Source organism: Papio anubis, chromosome 6 (genome assembly GCF_008728515.1).
Source record: "Papio anubis isolate 15944 chromosome 6, Panubis1.0, whole genome shotgun sequence".
Lineage (NCBI taxonomy): Eukaryota > Metazoa > Chordata > Mammalia > Primates > Cercopithecidae > Papio > Papio anubis.
In genome coordinates, this window is record NC_044981.1 from 45,015,287 (window position 1) to 45,035,303 (window position 20,017).

At 38.1% G+C, this 20,017-nt stretch overlaps 3 protein-coding genes and 1 long non-coding RNA gene across 5 annotated transcripts in view; 2 read left to right on the forward strand and 2 right to left on the reverse strand.

The window, feature by feature from the left end:
• The window catches only part of LOC116275286, a 16,837-nt gene extending 13,553 nt beyond the window's left edge, over positions 1-3,284 (reverse strand). The window contains exon 1 of the long non-coding RNA XR_004184288.1: positions 3,199-3,284. This is a non-coding gene — a long non-coding RNA (uncharacterized LOC116275286). The remainder of the gene's footprint in view (positions 1-3,198) is intronic.
• Positions 1-19,621, forward strand: part of SLC25A27 (solute carrier family 25 member 27) — a 49,701-nt gene extending 30,080 nt beyond the window's left edge. The window contains exons 10-12 of the mRNA XM_009205315.2: positions 11,574-11,698; positions 13,304-13,393; positions 17,160-19,621. The gene's annotated coding sequence lies outside the window, so the exon portion shown is untranslated. The remainder of the gene's footprint in view (positions 1-11,573; positions 11,699-13,303; positions 13,394-17,159) is intronic.
• Positions 10-17,730, forward strand: TDRD6 (tudor domain containing 6). Its single transcript, XM_003897694.5, has 4 exons — positions 10-9,913; positions 11,574-11,698; positions 13,304-13,393; positions 17,160-17,730. Exons 1-4 carry the CDS (start codon positions 3,865-3,867, stop codon positions 17,187-17,189), a joined length of 6,294 nt encoding a protein of 2,097 aa, XP_003897743.1. The 5' UTR covers positions 10-3,864; the 3' UTR covers positions 17,190-17,730.
• PLA2G7 (phospholipase A2 group VII) overlaps positions 19,622-20,017 on the reverse strand; it is a 32,956-nt gene continuing 32,560 nt past the window's right edge. The window contains exon 12 of one of the 2 annotated variants that reach the window (XM_009205318.4): positions 19,622-19,987. In XM_009205318.4, the coding sequence (XP_009203582.1) occupies positions 19,857-19,987 (131 nt within the window). In that variant the 3' untranslated portion in view covers positions 19,622-19,856. The remainder of the gene's footprint in view (positions 19,988-20,017) is intronic. The other variant, XM_009205319.4, reaches the window with a different exon arrangement.

The following is a 20,017-nucleotide window of genomic DNA, read 5'->3' on the forward strand; positions in this document are numbered from 1 at the left end:
CACAATCAAAACCAGGAGCAAACTGACATTGGTACAATCCACAGATTCCAAAGTCACTCATTTACAAGCACACATTTCTGTGTCTGTGTGTGTGTGTGTGTGTGTGTGTGTGATTCCATGCAATTTCATCACCTTTGTGTAGCTTTGATAACTATCACTACACACAAGATACAGAACAGTTCATCAGCCCATGGCTAATGCTATCCCTTTATAGGCACTTTCATCCCTTTTTTCCCCATCCCTAACTCCTGGAAGCCGCTAATCTTTTCTCTATCTCTATAATTTGTTAATCTAAGAATATTATGTAAATAGAACAATGCAGTATGTAACCTTTTACTATTTTTTTCACTCAGTAAAATTCTATGGAGAACCTTCCTAAGTTGTTGCTCACATCAATAATTCATTTTCCTTGTTACTGCTGTGTAGGACCCTTTGGTATTGATATACCACAGTTTGTTGAACCATTTACCCATCAAAAGGCATTTAGGTTGTTTTCAGTTTAGGGTTATTAGGAATATAGTTGCTATTAACATTCATGTACAGGTTTTTGCATGAACATGTTTTCATTTATTTGGGATAAATGCCTAAATGCAATTTCTTAGTCATATGGCAAGTACATAGTTTTTAAAATGTGGCTGTACCATTTTACATTCTTACCAGCAACATAAGTGATGCAGTTTATTCACATTCTTGCCAGTACTGGTGTTATCACAATTTTTTAGCTTAGTCATTATCATGGAATGTAATGATATAACATTGTGGGTTTTTTCTTTTGTCTAATAACTAATGACATTGAATATATTTTCATATTCTTCTTTGTCATCTGTACATCCTCCTCTGCGAAATGCTACTTCATATCTTTTGCCAAATTTATTTTTTTTTACTATTGAGTTTTGAGAGTCGTTTATCTATTATAGATACAAGTCCTATGTCAGACATGTGGTTTGCAAATATTTTCTCCCTGTCTATAGCTTGTCTTTTTCATTCTCCTAACAGGGTATTTCTTACTTGAATTGTTTTCTAAAAATATCCAGTGAATGTTAATTTTTCTAAGCAACTTTAAACAAGGCCAACTAGTAGTATAGAAACTATAGACTGTAAAGTATACTGCATTTCTACTTAGAGTTCTCTATATACAGAGGTCTAAGGTAGCACAAAATAAATATGATTTACTTAGCCCAATTTTCCTGCATCTTTTCCATAAAAAATATTGAAGTGGCTCACAATATTAGTATTCAAACACCTGTCATACATATTTCATCCCTGGCCTTATCCTTTCCCCCTTTATCCTTTACATATTTATATTAGGATAAGAATATCCCCTCTCCCAAACTTCACATACCGGGGCCTGTCAACGGGTAGAAGGATAGGGGAGGGATAGCATTAGGAGAAATACCTAACGTAGATGACAGGTTCATGGGTGCAGCAAACCATCATGGCATGTGTATACCTATATAACAAACCTGCATGTTCAGCACATATGTCCCAGAACTTAAAGTATAATAATAATAATAAAAGAATATCCCCTCTCCTTTCCTTTCCGAAACCAAGGGCCTCTCAAGACTAATGGGAGGAAAGTTTATTTATTATAAAACTCAAGATATTTTGCTTAATATAGTATGGGAGATATATGAGGGGATCTTCATCCTCACAGTGCAATGACCTGATTTTCAAAACTAACCCAAGTCCTTGTCCAACAGCAGAGCAAGACAGAACAAACTAACACTAACTGCTCCAGATACAGAAAAAGTGGGTCATTGGAAACATCTGGGTGGATGGGGGTAAGGGATTCGGATCAACGGCCACGTGATACACCCAGACATCCTAGGATTAAGGCCATGAGCCATGAAAGGAGGTTGGAGGACAAATGAAATAGAAAAAGTAAGTCATAGTATCTACAACCCTGTGGTCTACAAAGGAGTTTGGTTATACAACATGAACCTGAAATAGACGATGGATTAAAGTCTCCATTATTCCATGTAATGATAAAACAATTTCAAGTGATCATAAGACCATTTTATAATGAACTCCTTCTTTCCACTGTAAAGGGCATAGTGTTAGATTGCTTACCCTTTTGTTAAAATTTACTGGATGCTAACAGTCCAGCACTGGCTAAGCAGCGAGAACATAAAAATAAATGAGAAGTGTTCCTGCTTTTAAGATGTTCCTACTGTGGTAGATAGAGAGCTACAAAATACAATAGATAATATAGAAGTGTGTTTAAAAAAAAAAAAGAAAAAGGAATAACCGGTTCTGCCAGGGTGAATAGTAGGGTCATGAGGAAAAGACATTTGAGCTAGGTTTTGCTAGATGTTTTTAAATAAAATGTTTTTCTTCCATAATGAATATGAAACAATTAGAAAAAAAATGGGAAAACTGAGTTTTCAAGGATGAGTTCTTCAGGAAAAAGCCAAAGCTTTTAGAGAAATTGGATTCATTCATTCATTCATTCATATTCATTTAGCAAATATTAATTGCCTTCACTCCAAGCTAGATTCCAAGAATCCAACAAACGGTACTTGCCAAACGGAACCTGTTGGCTGGCGGGATGATAAGAGATCAGACAGTTGCCACACAATGTTAAAAGTGCCATGAAAAAGTAAGCATAGGGTGATGTGGAAGCACATGGTGCCTCTAATCTGGACAGATGGAAGATACTGAGATTTACAGTTAGGCAAGGGTCATTTTAAGCACTGCCTTATTGTATTTGTATTTAATAACATTTCGAAACATGGAGTAGAAGGAAAAGTGCAGGCAAACTATAAGAAGCTTCCAGGGATGTGTCTAACTTTGCAAATGAACAAAAATCTAATGTAGACATATCCTGGAAACTTCCCATAATTTACCTGCACTTTTCCATTCCAAATGTAGGTTTGGACATTTAACAAACAGAGGCCTCAAAGGGTTATCCTGTTAAGATTTTAGTAGATACAGCAGGGGCTTGAAGGAATGTTGATTCCATATCTCTTGGCCTCCTTTTATGAATCCAGTTCTGTGCTAGCTCTGTGAGTAAATGAAAATGCCTTCAAAATTGGGATGCCAGAGTTAGCCAGCAAAGCAACAAAGGAACCCGTATCAGCTAAGTGTGGGAAGGGAAATATGTACCAGTCGCTATATACTTTCATACGTTATTTTAACCTCATATCAACTCTATCAATTCAGATGATGAAACAGGGTTAAAGAATAGAGGCTGAGCACCTGGCTGTCCACAGACACAATGAGCCAGCAGGAGCACCGCGGCAGCGCCCGGGGCCCTCCGAGAGTTCTGGCCTTAACGCCTAGAAATGTGCCATTGTCTCCTGTGTTTCTCGTTCCCGATTCTCGTCGGGAACGCCACTGGCTAGTAGCGTGCCTGGCCCCCAGTGCTCAATCCCTGGTAGTTGGGAGGACGAAAAGGAAATCCCTCTCTGTTCCGTCCTCACCGCAGCCCTGAGCCAGGCCCTCACACGGAGGCCTCCAGAGTTAAAGGCGCTCTGAGGAGATGCAAGTTGTGTCCAAAACCTCCCACTTCCGGGTCTCCTGAACGTCCCAAAAAGTTCTTAGGCCCTTAGGCGTTAGGTCAACCCCAGGCCTCGACTGGCCCCGCCCACTCCCCGCGGCCGGAAGTGGCGGCGCAGAGCGCAGTAAATGCGTGCCCGTAGGCGCGACCTCGGGCGGTTGGTGGGGCTACCGGGTCTTACCAGTCCGCTGCGTGAGTCCCGGAGCGGGGGTTGCCGAGGAAACGCCTCTCCGGCGTCCTTCCCCTCCCCGGGGTCCTTTGAACCTAGTTTGGCTGGGACTCGCCTTCTGGCGGCGCGGAGGATTTCAAGGCCCTGACGCGCGGCCCTGAATTTCCGGAAGTGGGGGCCGCACCGCGCAGTCAAGATGTGCTCGACGCCCGGAATGCCGGCGCCAGGGGCCTCGCTGGCCCTGCGAGTGTCCTTCGTGGACGTGCATCCCGATGTGATCCCGGTGCAGCTGTGGGGGCTGGTGGGCGAGCGGCGGGGCGAGTACCTGCGGCTGAGCCGGGAAATCCAGGAAGCGGCGGCCACGCGCGGCCAGTGGGCGCTGGGCAGCGCCTCGGCCTCGCCCGGCGAGCTGTGCCTGGTGCAGGTGGGGCTTCTGTGGCACCGCTGCCGCGTGGTCAGCCGGCAGGCACAGGAGAGCCGTGTCTTCCTGCTGGACGAGGGCCGCACCATCACTGCCGGCGCAGGCTCGCTGGCGCCCGGGCGCAGAGAGTTCTTCAACTTGCCCTCGGAAGTGCTGGGCTGCGTGCTGGCAGGCCTGGTGCCGGCAGGCTGCGGCGCGGGCGCGGGCGAGCCGCAGCACTGGCCCGCCGACGCCGTGGACTTCCTTAGCAACCTTCAGGGCAAGGAGGTGCACGGGTGCGTCCTGGACGTGCTGCTGCTCCATCGCCTGGTCCTCCTGGAGGTGCCCGATGTGTTCCAACAGATGCGGGAGCTGGGCCTGGCCCGGCGGGTGCCCGACAGCCTCTTCCGTTCGTTGCTGGAGCGCTATCTCACAGCGGCCACTGCTAGCGTGGGCTCTGGGGTCCCGGTTCTCTCGCGAGTCCCGCTCAAGCAAAAGCAGCCTGGTCTGGATTACTTCTATCCCCAGCTGCAGCTGGGCGTGACGGAGCCCGTGGTCGTAACCCAAGTGTGCCATCCCCACCGCATTCACTGCCAGCTCCGCAGCCTCTCGCAGGAGATCCACCGCCTCTCTGAGAGTATGGCCCAGGTATACCGGGGTTCCACAGGGACAGGGGATGAGAACTGTACCAGCGCCACCTGGGAGGAGAGGGAGGAGAGCCCAGACAAGCCAGGCTCTCCGTGTGCATCCTGTGGCCTGAATGGACATTGGTACAGAGCACTCTTGCTTGAGACTTTTCGGCCCCAGCGCTGTGCCCAGGTGCTTCACGTGGACTATGGAAGGAAGGAGTTAGTGAGTTGCAGTAGCCTTCGGTACCTGTTGCCTGAATATTTTCGAATGCCAGTGGTGACCTACCCTTGCGCTTTGTATGGACTCTGGGATGGTGGGAGAGGCTGGTCTCGGTCACAGGTTGGTGACCTGAAGGCGCTGATACTGGGCAAGGCAGTGAATGCAAAGATTGAATTTTATTGCTCCTTTGAGCATGTATATTATGTCACCCTGTATGGAGAAGATGGGATTAATCTGAACCGTGTGTTTGGAGTACAGTCGTATTGCTTGGCTGACCGAGTCCTTCAGAGCCAGGGAACAGAGGAAGAGGAACCAGAAACATCTCCTCAGTCTCAGTCTCCTGCTGAAGAAGTAGATGAAGAGATTTCACTCCCAGCCTTAAGATCTATCAGGTTAAAGATGAATGCCTTCTACGATGCACAGGTAGAGTTTGTTAAAAATCCTTCTGAGTTTTGGATTAGGTTGAGGAAACACAATGTCACCTTCGGTAAGCTGATGAGGAGAATGTGCGGTTTCTATTCCTCTGCCAGTAAGCTGGATGGTGTAGTTTTGAAACCTGAACCTGATGACCTTTGCTGTGTCAAGTGGAAAGAAAATGGTTATTATAGGGCCATAGTCACCAAGTTGGATGACAAGAGTGTGGATGTATTCTTAGTTGACCGAGGCAATTCGGAAAATGTGGACTGGTATGACGTAAGGATGCTGCTTCCTCAGTTTAGGCAGCTGCCAATATTGGCTCTGAAGTGCACCCTAGCTGATATTTGGCCTTTGGGAAAAACTTGGAGCCAGGAGGCAGTTTCCTTTTTTGAAAAGACTGTGCTCCACAAAGAATTAGTCATCCATATTCTTGATAAACAGGATCATCAATATGTTATTGAGATTCTTGATGAATCAAGAACAGGGGAAGAAAACATTAGTAAGGTAATTGCCCAAGCTGGATATGCCAAGTATCAGGAATTTGAAACAAAGGAAAATATCCCGGTAAATGCCCACTCCCCAGGGCATGTTTCAAATCATTTTACTATGGAGAATAACAAAATACCTTTTGCCAAAACTGGAGAAGGAGAGCAGAAAGCCAAGAGAGAGAATAAAACCACATCTGTTTCAAAAGCTTTGAGTGACACAACAGTTGTGACAAATGGTTCAGCTGAACCAGTTGTGCAGGAAAAAGTGAAAAGAGCATCTGTTTATTTTCCTCTTATACAGAATTTCTTGGAAATTAAGCCAGGCTCCTCTTGTAAAGGAGAGCTGGAAGTTGGAAGTACAGTAGAAGTCAGAGTGTCTTATGTTGAAAACCCTGGCTATTTCTGGTGTCAGCTGACCAGGAATATACAAGGACTTAAAACTCTAATGTCTGATATTCAGTACTATTGCAAAAATATAGCTGCTCCTCACCAGGGAAACACCCCTGCTTGTTTGGCTAAGCGAACGGTAAACAGACAATGGTCCAGAGCGCTCATTAGTGGGATACAATCTGTGGAGCATGTCAATGTAATATTTGTAGATTATGGAGACAGAGAAATGGTATCTGTGAAGAATATTTATTCAATTAGTGAAGAATTTCTCAAGGTTAAGGCTCAGGCTTTTAGGTGCAGCCTTTATAATTTAATTCAACCAAATGGTCAAAATCCCTTTGTTTGGGATGTAAAGGCGATACAAGCTTTCAATGAATTTGTAGATAATGCGTGGCAAAAAAATCTAGAATTAAAATGTACAGTATTTGCTCTGGCTTCAATTAATAATGAAGAACTGTTTAACATTGTGGATTTGCTAACACCCTTTCAAAGCGCATGCCATTTCTTGGTAGAAAAGAGACTTGCGAGACCAGTAAAACTTCAGAAGCCTTTGGAGTCCTCTGTTCAGCTACATTCCTACTTCTATTCTACGCATGATATGAAAATTGGAAGTGAAGAATTAGTGTATATAACGCATATTGATGACCCTTGGACATTTTATTGCCAGCTGGCAAGAAATGCAAGTATTTTAGAACAGTTGTCATGTAGTATTACACAATTAAGTAAAGTTTTGCTGAATTTAAAAACATCTCCCTTGAACCCTGGAACCTTGTGCCTTGCCAAATATACTGATGGAAACTGGTATAGGGGCATAGTAATAGAAAAAGAGCCAAAGAAAGTCTTCTTTGTTGATTTTGGGAATATTTATGTAGTAACAAGTGATGATCTGCTTCCAATACCTAGTGATGCATATGATGTCTTACTTTTGCCCATGCAAGCTGTCAAATGTTCATTATCTGATATTCCTGATCATATACCAGAAGAAGTGGTGTTGTGGTTTCAGGAGACTATTTTAGATAAGTCACTGAAGGCTTTAGTTGTAGCAAAAGATCCAGATGGAACACTGATTATAGAACTATATGGTGATAATATTCAAGTTAGTGCTAGTATTAATAAGAAGTTGGGGCTACTTAGTTACAAAGATAGAATAAGAAAAAAAGAAAGTGAAGTGCTCCCTTCTACAACTGAAAATCTTGCAGAAAAAAATGAGAATATGAAGTTGCCATGTACAGAGTATTTAAGTAAATCAGTAGGGAACAAGTTACATAATAAAGAAATTTCGGAACAGTCATATAAACCTAAGATCAACTCATCATACAAGGAACTCAGACTTTTACAAAGTTTAACAAAAACAAACTTAGTCACTCAATATCAAGACTCTGTGGGAAATAAAAATAGTCAAGTGTTTCCATTAACAACAGAAAAGAAAGAAGAAATTTGTGCAGAGACACTCTTGAAAACAGCAAGAGTAGAAGCCACTCTTTCAGAGAGAAAAATAGGAGATTCATGTGACAAAGATTTACCTCTGAAATTTTGTGAGTTCCCACAGAAGACTATAATGCCTGGATTTAAAACAACTGTATATATTTCTCATATAAATGACCTTTCAGATTTTTATGTTCAACTAATAGAAGATGAATCTGAAATTAGTCGTCTTTCAGAGAGATTAAACAGTGTTAAAACAGTGCCCGAATATTATGCAGGTCCACCTTTGCAAAGAGGAGATGTGATATGTGCTGTTTTCCCAGAAGACAATTTATGGTATCGTGCTGTGGTCAAGGAGCAGCAACCCAATGACCTTCTCTCTGTGCAGTTTATAGATTATGGCAATGTTTCTGTGGTTCATACTAACAAAATAGGTAGGCTTGACCTTGTTAATGCAGTATTGCCAGGGTTGTGCATTCATTGCTCCTTGCAGGGATTTGGGGTTCCTGACAATAAAAACTCTAAGAAAATGATGCATTACTTTTCCCAACGGACCAGCGAGACTGCAATAAGATGTGAATTTGTAACATTTCGAGACAGATGGGAAGTTATTCTTGCTGATGAACATGGGATCATAGCAGATGACATGATTAGCAGGTATGCTGTCAGTGAAAAATCTCAAATAGAACTTTCTACCCAAGTAATTAAAGGTGCCGGTTCAAACTCTGCTAACAAATCAGACGTTGACACTTCAGTATTTCTTAACTGGTATAATCCAGAAAAAAAAATAGTAAGAGCTTATGCCACTGTGATAGATGGACCCGAGTACTTTTGGTGTCAGTTTGCTGATACAGAGAAACTTCAGTATTTAGAAGTAGAAGTACAGACTGCTGGAGAACAGGTAGTAGACAGGAGAAATTGTATCCCATGTCCTTATATTGGAGATCCTTGTATAGTAAGATACAGAGAAGATGGACATTATTATAGAGCACTTATCACTAATATTTGTGAAGATTATCTTGTATCTGTCAGGCTTGTGGACTTTGGAAACGTTGAAGACTGTGTGGACCCAAAAGCACTCTGGGCCATTCCTTCTGAACTTTTGTCGGTTCCCATGCAAGCCTTTCCATGTTGCCTCTCGGGATTTAACATTTCAGAAGGAGTATGTTCTCAAGAGGGAAATGACTATTTCTATGAAATAGTAACAGAAGATGTGTTGGAAATAACAATATTAGAAATCAGAAGGGATGTTTGTGATATCCCTTTAGCAATTGTCGACTTGAAAAGCAAAGGTAAAAGTATTAATGAGAAAATGGAGAAATATTCTAAGATTGGTATTACTAAAAGTGCTTTTCCCTATGAAAATACGGACTCGGAGATAAAGCAGGCTCTTGGGTCCTGCAATCTTGATGTAGGACTTAAGAAATTAAGTAATAAAGCTGTCCAAAATAAAATATATATGGAACAGGCAGATGAGCTTGCTGAAAGAACTGAAAAAGATGTAAACAATATTGGAACCAAACCAAGTAACTTCCATGACCCTAAAACTGATAACATTTGTGAAGGTTTTGAAAACCCCTGCAAAGATAAAATTGATACTGAGGAACTGGAAGGTGAAGTAGAGTGTCATCTGGTTGACAAAGCAGAGTTTGATGATAAATACCTAATTACAGGATTTAACACATTACTACCACATGGTGATGAAACAAAGGAGATACTAGAACTGAATTCACTTGAGGTGCCACTTTCTCCTGATGATGAATCAAAAGAATTCTTAGAGCTGGAATCTATTGAGTTACAGAATTCTCTGGTGGTGGATGAAGAAAAAGAGGAGCTAAGCCTGGTGCCACCAAGTATGCCACTCTCCCAAGAGTGTGTCACAAAAGGCGCCCTGGAGCTATTTACAGGGCAGATTCCTCTCACCTGTGAAGCTGAGAAACAACCAGAACTAGAGCTACCTACAGCCCAGCTGCCTTTAGATGACAAGGTGGATCCTTTGTCTTTAGGAGTTAGTCAGAAAGCACAAGAGTGCATGTGTACTGAGGACGTGAGAAAGTCAAGTTGTGTAGAATCTTTTGATGACCAGCACAGGATGTCATTGCATCTACATGGAGCAGATTGTGATCCTAAAACACAGATTGAAATGAATATATATGAAGAAGAATTTATAGAGTATAAAAACAGGGATGACATTTCAGCATTGATGCCTTTGTTCCCTGAGGAAGAAAGCAGTGATGGAAGCAAGCACAATAATGGTTTACCAGATCATGTCTCAGGTATGTGAATTTTTTTTCCCATTTACTTTTTAAATTTTGTTTGTTTATTTGTTTGAGGTGAGGTCTTGCTCTGTCATCTAGGCTGAAGTGCAGTGGTGTGATCTTGGCTCACAGCAGCCTCTGCCTCCCGGACTCAAGTGGTCTTCCCACCCCAGCCCAGCCTCCCGAGTAGCTGGGACTACAGGCGTGTGCCACCACGCCCAGCTAATTTTTGTATTTTTTGTAGAGACGGTTTCGTCGTGTTATCCAGGCTGGTCTCAAACTCCTGGGCTCAAGCAATCCTCCTGCCTCAGCCTCCCAAAGTGTCCTTTTACTTTTAAACATAGTGACTTTCCAAAGTTGTTTGTTTTAAAGAAAAGAGAATAATTCTTACATGGATTTCTAAAAAATAATTTTTTGTAAGAAAGATTAAAAACCTGGGAAGTGAATCAGATTGGATTTTATGAAGGGCATTTTAAACTTGGGGAAAATATATTGTGAAATCAGTGCAAAATTTTATATGCTGGAAGAAATGCTGAAATAATTAGTTTTATGTTTAAAAATTGAATGCTTAAAATCTATGAGTCTCCAAAAGGTAATCACATTTAAAATGTAATCACATTTATAATCAAGAGGGCAAGTGTTGATAAGTTTTATAAAACATGGTATTCCCTTGCCAAGTACTACGGTAGGCATAAATTTACAGTAAGGATTATTTTAACAGGGTCTTTTAGACTTAACTGTATCATGCATTGATCTTGCAATTCATTAGAAACCCGTAAACAAAAAAAAAAAAAATAGATTTAGGTAGCCTATATTAAAAAATTTGTCATGAGTAAATCTTGGAGAACATTTATTATATTAACATTTTTATAAATTATTTTTACTGCTGTTTTCTTTGCTACTTAAAAAGAAATTTTAAATGGGTAACTTTTAGCTTTTTATAATCAATGCTATACTTTTTAAATGTCAATTTTTGTATTATGAAATTTGAACCATTGTAAAAATAAGAAAAATAATGAAATAGTGAGAATGAAAATCAACAAAAAGTGATCAATATTAACACCATGATGTATTTTCTTTTTGTTGTCTTTTACCATCTTTGTGTATGTCTACTGCATAGTTTTAAAAACAATTTAGATCATACTATCATACAGTATTGAATCCTGCATTTTAGTCCCTTAAAAATGCTTTCAAAATATTTTAATTGCATGGTATGCCATCCTGTGGGTACACATAAGTTATTTAAGTATTTCCCTTGCATTAGATATTTATTCCTCATTGTCACATTTAATAATAGTAAGTATTAACTCTGTGATAAGAATGTCTGCTCATTTGTAACACGCTGCTTTGTTATAGAAATGGCTGTTGTAAGTATAAAAGACACTTGTCTTAATAGTACCATATTTTATTAGCGATTTTCAATGTTAGAAATCAGATTCACATCCTTATGATGGTGATTTTTTTGTTTGGTTTGTTGGTTTAGAAAAGCAGTAAGAGATTATATGGGGGAGGGGCGCTAGAAGAATTTTAAACAAAATTGAGGGAGACGGTCATACCAATGTACTAATTACATGATATTGATGATATAGAAATAATGTACATTAGGAAAATGCTTTGCTTGTGTATGTTACATTAAGGAATTAAGAGATATGCATTGAGTCTTAATTCAATTTGGCAGCTCAACCACAGAACACCTACACTCTGAAAGCCTTTACTGTTGGATCTAAATGTGTTGTGTGGTCAAGTCTAAGAAACACATGGTCTAAATGTGAGATTTTAGAAACAGCTGAAGAAGGAACAAGGGTAAGTGACGTTTAAGTTCTTTATCTCCAAATGTATTTGCAGACTATTAAGGAAATTTTACCAGACTCTGTTAGACTAGAGAATGCGATTGAACAAATGTTTACCTGCTTGTTCCCCCTGATAATTTGATGTAATTCACAAATATTTTAAATCTCCATATATAAGAATCATAGCAAGAAATCATCCTAGGCTGTATCATCTATCTCTCTTACTCTTTCTAAATTCTGTTAGTCACCTAGTTCCACACTTTACACATCTTACCTCTTAGTTGGAATTTTTTATATCTAGTGCCACTACCTTAGTTGAGTTATTTCACAGCTACATTCCTCTAATAACCTTCTATTTTGTTTGCTGCTTCTAGTCTTCTTTAAATTGATGGTCCACAGTGTCAGGGTGAAGTTTGCAAAATGCAAATTTCTTTACATCATTATTGTGTGAAACTTATTAGGGACTTCCAGTTGATTGTGTTTCTCCCGTGATTTGAAAACCACCTGTTTGAGAATTACCTGGTGTATTTTTTTAATTGTATTATAGATTCCTAGGCCTTGGCCTGGCCTGCTAATTCAGAATTTCTGGGGTTAGGATTCCAGAATGTGTATTAATATTCCATTAAAATTGGAGAGCCCCTGACCTGGAACATAAAAGTCAAGCTCATTAACATGGCATAGGAAATCCTTTAGGGTTAAGTGTTTATGTACTCTCTTTGGCCATAATTCTTTATATTTTGTACTTTATATTAGATGGACATCAAACTTCTTGACTTCTCTTACATATACAATCTGCTTGCTGTTTCGATATATTTAATAATTCAGTTCTATTTTACCTATATTCCATCCTGTTACCAAACTGGTTAATTCCAATTTACTTACCCATTGCCTCTACCAGGGAGCCAATCACTGACGTTGTTTTCTAAATTTATCCTTGTCCTCAACCTTCCCCCCGTCCCAAAAAGGCCTTATTTCTGTATTACATTCCTATACCTCTTACTGCTGAAGTCTGTACTTCCATGGTGTATTGTAATTATCTGCTTAGAGGTCTTTCCTCCGCTAGATTTTGAACTATTTGATGTTGAAATTTTATCCATCTTTGATCACCAGTCATAGATATTCTGTATATGTTTGGGAAACTGAAGTAGCATGGAGTTTGAAACATAAGGTTGAAGTTCAATAAATACATTTTCATTGTTTTTTAAAGTATTTCATTTTAGGGCCAGGTGCAGTGGCTCATGCCTGTAATCCCAGCATTTTGGGAGGCCAAAGCAGGTAGATTGCTTGAGCCAAGGATTTTGAGACCAGACTGGGCAGCATAGTGAAACCCTGTCTCTACCCAAAATACAAAAAATTAGCTGGGCATGGTGGTGTGCGCCTGTAGTCCCAGTTATTTGGGAGGCTGAGGTGGGCAGATTGCCTTGAGCCCAGGAGGTCGAGGCAACAGTGAGCTGTGATCCTGCCACTGCCCTCCAGCCTGGGCAATAGAGCAAGACCCTATCTCAAAATAATAATAATAATAGTATTTTATTTTTAAAATAATTGCTCTGGTACATAAATCAGTTATTTTTTTGAATTGGACACTTAAAAAAAAAAAAAAACTTGTTTTTTCCTGTAGGTTTTGAACCTTTCAAATGGTATGGAGGAGATAGTGAACCCTGAGAATGTCTGGAATGGCATACCCAAATCGGATAAGCGTCCACCTGAGGTATGGAATTGTATGAGTAGTAATTAGCGAGAGCATTGTTCTTCATTTTGAAAGGTGATTTAACAAACTATTTCCAAAGCCCTTGCGTTTGGAAAAATGGGAGAAAAATCCTGTGACAATAGTTAAAAGCAGCAATAACAAAATGGATGATTTTGGTCCTTATGCCAAGTATTCTCTGAGAAAACTAGTTATTAATGTTTTACTCCTTGATTAGAAAATGTTTTGGTGTTCATGACTCTTATAAAATATATATTAGATGCAGAAAACCTGGGAAATATGGCAATATTAAAAACGAGAAAGTAACAATCACCTGTAATATACCCATCCAGAGACAAGTAGGTTGACCAGTTTGGTTTTCTTTTATAATTTTTCTGTTTATATGTAATGTAAGTATTGCATCTACATAGTTTAGACACAATTGATTTCATCCTATGTGTAGTTTTATATTTTGATTTTCTTCATTTAAGACGATATGGTGGGCAATTTGCCATGACATTATGATGTGTCTGGGCATTTGAATTTATCCTGTTTGGGGTTGGTTGAACTTCTTGAACTTCTCACTTCATAATCTTTGTCTGATAGTTTTAATATCTGGTCCTCTTGGGGTTTGTAGCTGTTGATTTTCTTTTCTCTAGAGAAATGGTCAGCTTTTCTTGGTTCTTTGTATGTTGAGTAATTTTGGATTATATCCTGAACATTTTGCATATTATGTTTTAAGACTTTGGGTCCTGTTAAAATCTGGAGAATGTTGAAGTTTTTGTTATAGCAGATGATCAGCTGGTTTCAATTCATACCACATGTTCTGTTTCTCCTTCTATAGTTGGTGATTCTCCTGTCCGTTTAGTTTTCAAAGCCTTTGCTGTTCAGATCCTCCCAGTACATAAGCCACCCAGGGTAGTCATGGACTTTGGTCAGTGGTTTATATAGTAGTTAGGTGTCAGAGACTTTGCTGTGCTTATTTGGCTCTGTTCTGCACGTGCATAGCTCAGGGGCAATCCTGAGACTTACAGTTCACGTGTAGCATTAGGAGTTAAACATTTTCAACTCTTTTCCTCTCTGAGATGTTCTCCACATTTTCTGGCTCCCAGGATCCTCTTTTATCCAGCCTCCAATGGCCCCTTTTTCTCATCCCCTAGCCAGACAGTATTTTTCTCTCAACCTCTGTTCCACCACACAGTTCTGTTTGATTGCGCATAAGAAGCAGATAAAGAGATAACAAAAACAATCTCCTATTAACTACTCTTCAGACAACAGAAAGCTCTTTTCCTGGTTCCACTGGCTAGAGAGATGGGTCATCTCTTACATTTGTAGGTGCCTATGTTGCCATAGCTGTCACCAGGCAGTAACTGGAGTAGCCACCCTCAGGGCAGGGCCAGAAGAAAAACAGAAAAAAAACATAACACCACAATACAGCAAAGAGATTTCCTACCTATTTCTTACTCTCTAGCATTCAGGGTTCCTTTATCCCTAGTCCACTGACTATAAATAAGAAATGTCTCTCAGAATTTTACTGTCTACCCTAGCTGGGCAGTTTTGATTTGGCCCACCCTCAGAACAAAATCAGGAGACAAAGAAGTAAAAAAAAGAAAAGGCCTGTGAAACTCACTCTTGTTATGAGTCATTATTCACGTTTTTACTTTAATTCTTAATCTACCTATTCCTGTTCACTTTTGAATCTTTGAGTAGTTGCTTTTTATATTCTGTCTAGAATTTTTCATTGTAATCAGTGATAGAGAGGTTATAGTCAGCTTATTCCATCTTGGCTGCACTCAGAAAGCCATAAACAATATTTAATAGCTGAATAATGCTGCATGACACTAGTGAACCATAATGTAGTAAATATTTTCTGTAGTGTTGGATATTTAGGTCATTTGAAATTTTTACTATTAAAAATCATTGAACATCTCTCTTTACATTATGTTAATTACTTTTTTGCTTAGGTCAGAAATAACAGCCTACTACACTTTTTGCGTCAGTATTTACTAAAACTTTTTACATTCAGGTTGTCTCCATCCATTAATTATGAAGAATCCAGAGCCAAATGCATACATATGTACATACAAGATTCAGTTGGATAAAGTTCTCTATGCCTGCCACATAGAAAAGAACTATTTAGGACTATTAAAAGTAAACATAAAATTATGTATCTAGATAAGTAAATAGATAACTACCTCTGGCTTTGACTAAGCCAGTTAGGTGACATATAGAAATTACTTATGAGTAAGGCTCTAAAATTTTTTGATTTGGTTACTAATGAGATTTAAATATCCTTCCCTCAAATTTGAGGAAGCTCTTAAATCTGGATACCTGTCTACAAATGAGTTAACTTTCCTTACAAAGTGAATATTGTATTATGCATGACTTTTTTTATGATACATCAAGTCACTATGATCTAGGAATCTAATTACATTTTTAAAAAATGGTTTCTCATCTGAGTTATTTTATTTTACCATAAGAGTATCTTCTTAATTAGTTTCTGTATCACATAATGCATGCACATGTTGCTGTTGGTTGTTAAAAGGAATATAGGAGAAATATTTCCCTTTTCATTGTCTTTAATAAAGCATCTGTGGCTCTACATGGATACTGTGTTTGAATAACAGCCCCTTGAACAATGATGTGCCTCCCCCCTTCACCAATTACCAGAGTTGTTGGGGGTTTGGGAGCTAAACATTGGAAAAGGGTACTTTACGCCCCATGTAGAGTGCTCCAGGGGTATGTTCTAGAGAAATGAGTATTTGAAGAATAGAAAATGTACTTCACGTGATCCTCATTATAAAATCAGATTGTCATAATTTTGATAAAAATACATTTTGTTGTTTACATCTTTTCTGGCTTATCTGTGGTTCTATTTCTGATTTGAATTATTTTGTGCTCATGATAAAGAATCAATAGCAATTCAAAGATTCCTTTTGTTAGGCTGTATCCGAAAGAGTAGGGAAAGATCTTTACTTCATGTCATCAGGTGATACCACAATTAAAGGTAACTTGTGTTTTTAAAACAAAATACTTTTATCACCCAGAATTACAATCTCTTAAAAATACTGTTATGCTGAATCCCTCAAACAAAAATGGTTTATCAATTTCTCTGGACATAGGTAGCAGGGAAGAAAAACCACTTTAGGTAAAAAAAGTTTGAATATACTTATGGGAATAAATAACCAAAATGAGGATTTCTTGAAATATAGGAAATTTGTTAATTGATCTTGAAAGTTAAATTATGAATGTGATAAATTCACATTTTAAAGAATTTTATCTGTTAATTAACTCATATGTTCAAATGATCTTTGTTAAATAATCTCTTGGAATTTTTGAATCTTTATATAAGATTCAAATTATTGGTTGGTTCTTGGTATTGCACATTCTTGTTCATAAATAATGCAATGTTCTTAGAAATGAGGCACGTTGAGAATAAAATCAGCTCATGATAGCTTTAATATCATGTGAAAAATATATATTAATCAAAAAGGACAAAGAACTAATTGATTATCAGCCTTGTTCACACCATTCTAGCAAAATATAAAGTATGCCAATTTCATAATTTTTAAGAGAAACTTGATTTGATGGTACAGTGTGAGAACCAAAATATTAATAATAAAATAAAACATTATTTCTATGGAAATAATGCCCTGTAGTAACTAGAATACTCATCTGTCCCCCCTCCCTTTTAGAGAACATTACATTTGTCACGGTAACACCCGTGGAAATAAATTTTTTTGTTTGTATGTTTCTTTCTCAGTTTGAAGTTTTTCTCTTTTTGTTTCAGAAAAGGGGTTTGGAGGTGATGGAGATTTAATTGTGGATCTATAGCTGTGGCCAATCAGTCAGAAGCTGCCCTCGAACAAGTGGCATCTTACCCAGACCGACAGAATATTTGAGAAAATTGAAAACATGTAACCACAGGAAGTTGTTATTTTCAAAAACTTTTATATAGGTGGAAAACAAAATAGGTCTCAGGTTGACAGTGGAGTGTATTTATAGTGATACTGTTGTATATATGGATCTGGGATCTTTCCTCTTTATTGTCTTATGTTTCTAATTAGTTGGAAGGATTTATTTTGCTAAACAGTTCACTAACACATTACATTTCAAAGAACTATTTTGGTACCTTTCAAATACAGTGTTTACATTAAAATAGAAAAATAAAGCCTCATGACAAGTACATTATTTGATTCTACTTAGGATAGCTCTTTAGCAGGATCTCCTTCAGAACTTTTGTCTTGATTTTGAATCTTTGCCTGTTTGTCTAAACATTTGACTAACATTCTGTTTGAATTTGGAAGTATTCTAATACAAGATTTGAATAAAGTTTATCCTTAAATAAAGTTTATCCTTAATATGATGGTCTCAGTTTATTAAAAAGGAAATAGAACTCTTAAATATACTTGGTTCCATCTCTCCTCTATAATGGAGGATTGGGGAAAGCATAGTAATATTAAATGTTAGTTCTTATGTATTAGTCACTTAGCTTGTACTTTAAATGCATTTTTTCACTTTAATCATCAACTTTGAAGTGCATATCAATATTATCCATATTTTATAGGTGAGAAAATTGAAGCTTCATACAGAGGTTAAATAACTTGCCTAAGGTCAGATAGCTAATGAGTCTCAGAGGCTTGATCAAGCCCAGACCTACCTAACTTTAAAGCCCATGACTTTTTAAACATGATTTTGCAAAGTATAGATCTTAGCTTTTGGAAACAGATCTTAGCTGTATGCTGCTTAACAGATATGTGACATAGGCAAATTATGTAATATTTTGAGATTTGATCTTCTCCATCTGTAAAGTGGTGATGATAAAACCTTTCTTGCAGTGTTTTTTAAGATTAGAAATAATTTATATAAAGTCCCTGAAAAGGTGTAGGCATTTGGTAATTGTTTCTTTTCCCTGAAAAATACTCGGTGTGCACTATGTTAGGTTATTTCTTTTTAACCTTAACTTATTAGATATTTTCAATAGTTATTTTCTCCTTTCAGCATCAGCATGCACCACCAACAAAAGAGATTGTAAGAAAAAAAAAAAAGTGTTGAATGGCACATCCATACAGTTGGAATGTTTATTTCTAAAATGAATGGGGAAAAAAGGTTTGCTAAATGAGACTGGGGTAAAGGTGTATCTCTGTGAAGCATTATCAGACTCTGAAGCCTAATGGAAATAGAATTATGAACCTTAAAAACCAGGTATAATTTCAGTAAGTAGAAGGGAGAGAGGTTTGCATTAAAAGTAATTGAGGTAGATGAGTATATTATTTACTCCTGGAATAATGAATAAACAAGTTTGGCTTACTCGTATAGACAATATAATGTGAATTGTCAGGAGCAAAGCTCAGAGAAGATGTGTTAGGGTCAGATTATAGGAAGCCTTCAGTTTCAAGCTGAGTTTAACTCCCTATTTTAAAAAATTTAATCTGAATGGCTACAGAGGTAAAATTTCTCAGAATTAGTGACTTTGCACCTGACGCCACTAAGATAGGACTAGGATACCAAATGAGTGGTAAAAATTTTTATATCCCTTGGGAAATAAAATCATTTTCCATGATTCCCATATTTATAAGTGTATAAATTCTTAAGGTATATTTTTACCTCCATTTAATTGTGTTACTCTGTTTTACTACTATATATAGAATTGAAAACATAAAATTAATTGGAATATGAAGAAGCTAAATGTAATTCTGAATGTTTTATTATCCTTCACAGCCTTTGTGTGAGTAACTAATGTATTTTAACTGGAATCCCTGCTATATGCTGTAATACCTATGGAACCTTTCTTTAGTAAGTAGAATGCCTTAAAGAATTAAAGAAAATGCCAAAAATTACCAATTTTCTCTAATCCACTGCCTTTGCCTCATCTCTAATATTCTTAACCCTTCTCCATTCCTCATTTAATCATCATTTGAATTTGTGTAGTACCACCAATCCTGTGCTGAAACAATGGGCTTTTGCTTGTTCTAATTTTTCTTACCATGACCAAAAGTCAAAGAAAAGTGCTGCCAAATTCTACCTAGAATATCGTGTTGCTAAAATTAAACTCTACCACCCATAGTAGATAATAAAAAGCAAGAAATTCTGTTTTTACTGTATGTTTAGAGGGTCTTGTATCATTGCAACAGGTTTTCACTGGCATTTTGCCTGTTTTAATCTACTTGTCTGTCAAAGTAATGTAAAAGCATGTTTTATCTTCGACACTAGAAAGGAAACATCTTTGTAAAATTAAAATTTAGGCTGATATGAACGTTGTATGCTGTATTCTTTCTTTACATCTAAAGGGAAAAAATTCTTAGTCCAAGCTTCAATCACGATTACAGTATACCCTATATTTTAAAATATGAGTCCTTTGGGAAAATACATTAAAAATCTCTCTCTTTCTCTCTCTCTTTCTCTCTCACACACAGACACACACACACACACACATAATTTTAGGCAGTTTTGAAGCAAGACTTTTAAAACTGTTTTAATCCTAATTCTAATTCTGTGTTCCTGAAGAGCTCTGTAACACGATGTGTTGATTGGTTGTATTAATGTTGGTCCCCGGGATAAGATTCTCATCATCTCCTTCAATCAAGCAGTCCCACTGATCAAAATCTTTATGAAGTCCTGTAAAATACAAAGTGTTAATGAACATAT

Coding starts and splice junctions, on each gene's coding strand:
- TDRD6 (XM_003897694.5), top strand. CDS start 3,865: ATGTGCTCGACGCCCGGAATGCCGGCGCCAGGGGCCTCGCTGGCCCTG. Junction 11,699..13,303: donor CAGCTGAAGAAGGAACAAGG/GTAAGTGACGTT, acceptor TTTTTCCTGTAG/GTTTTGAACCTTTCAAATGG. Junction 13,394..17,159: donor CGGATAAGCGTCCACCTGAG/GTATGGAATTGT, acceptor TTTTTGTTTCAG/AAAAGGGGTTTGGAGGTGAT.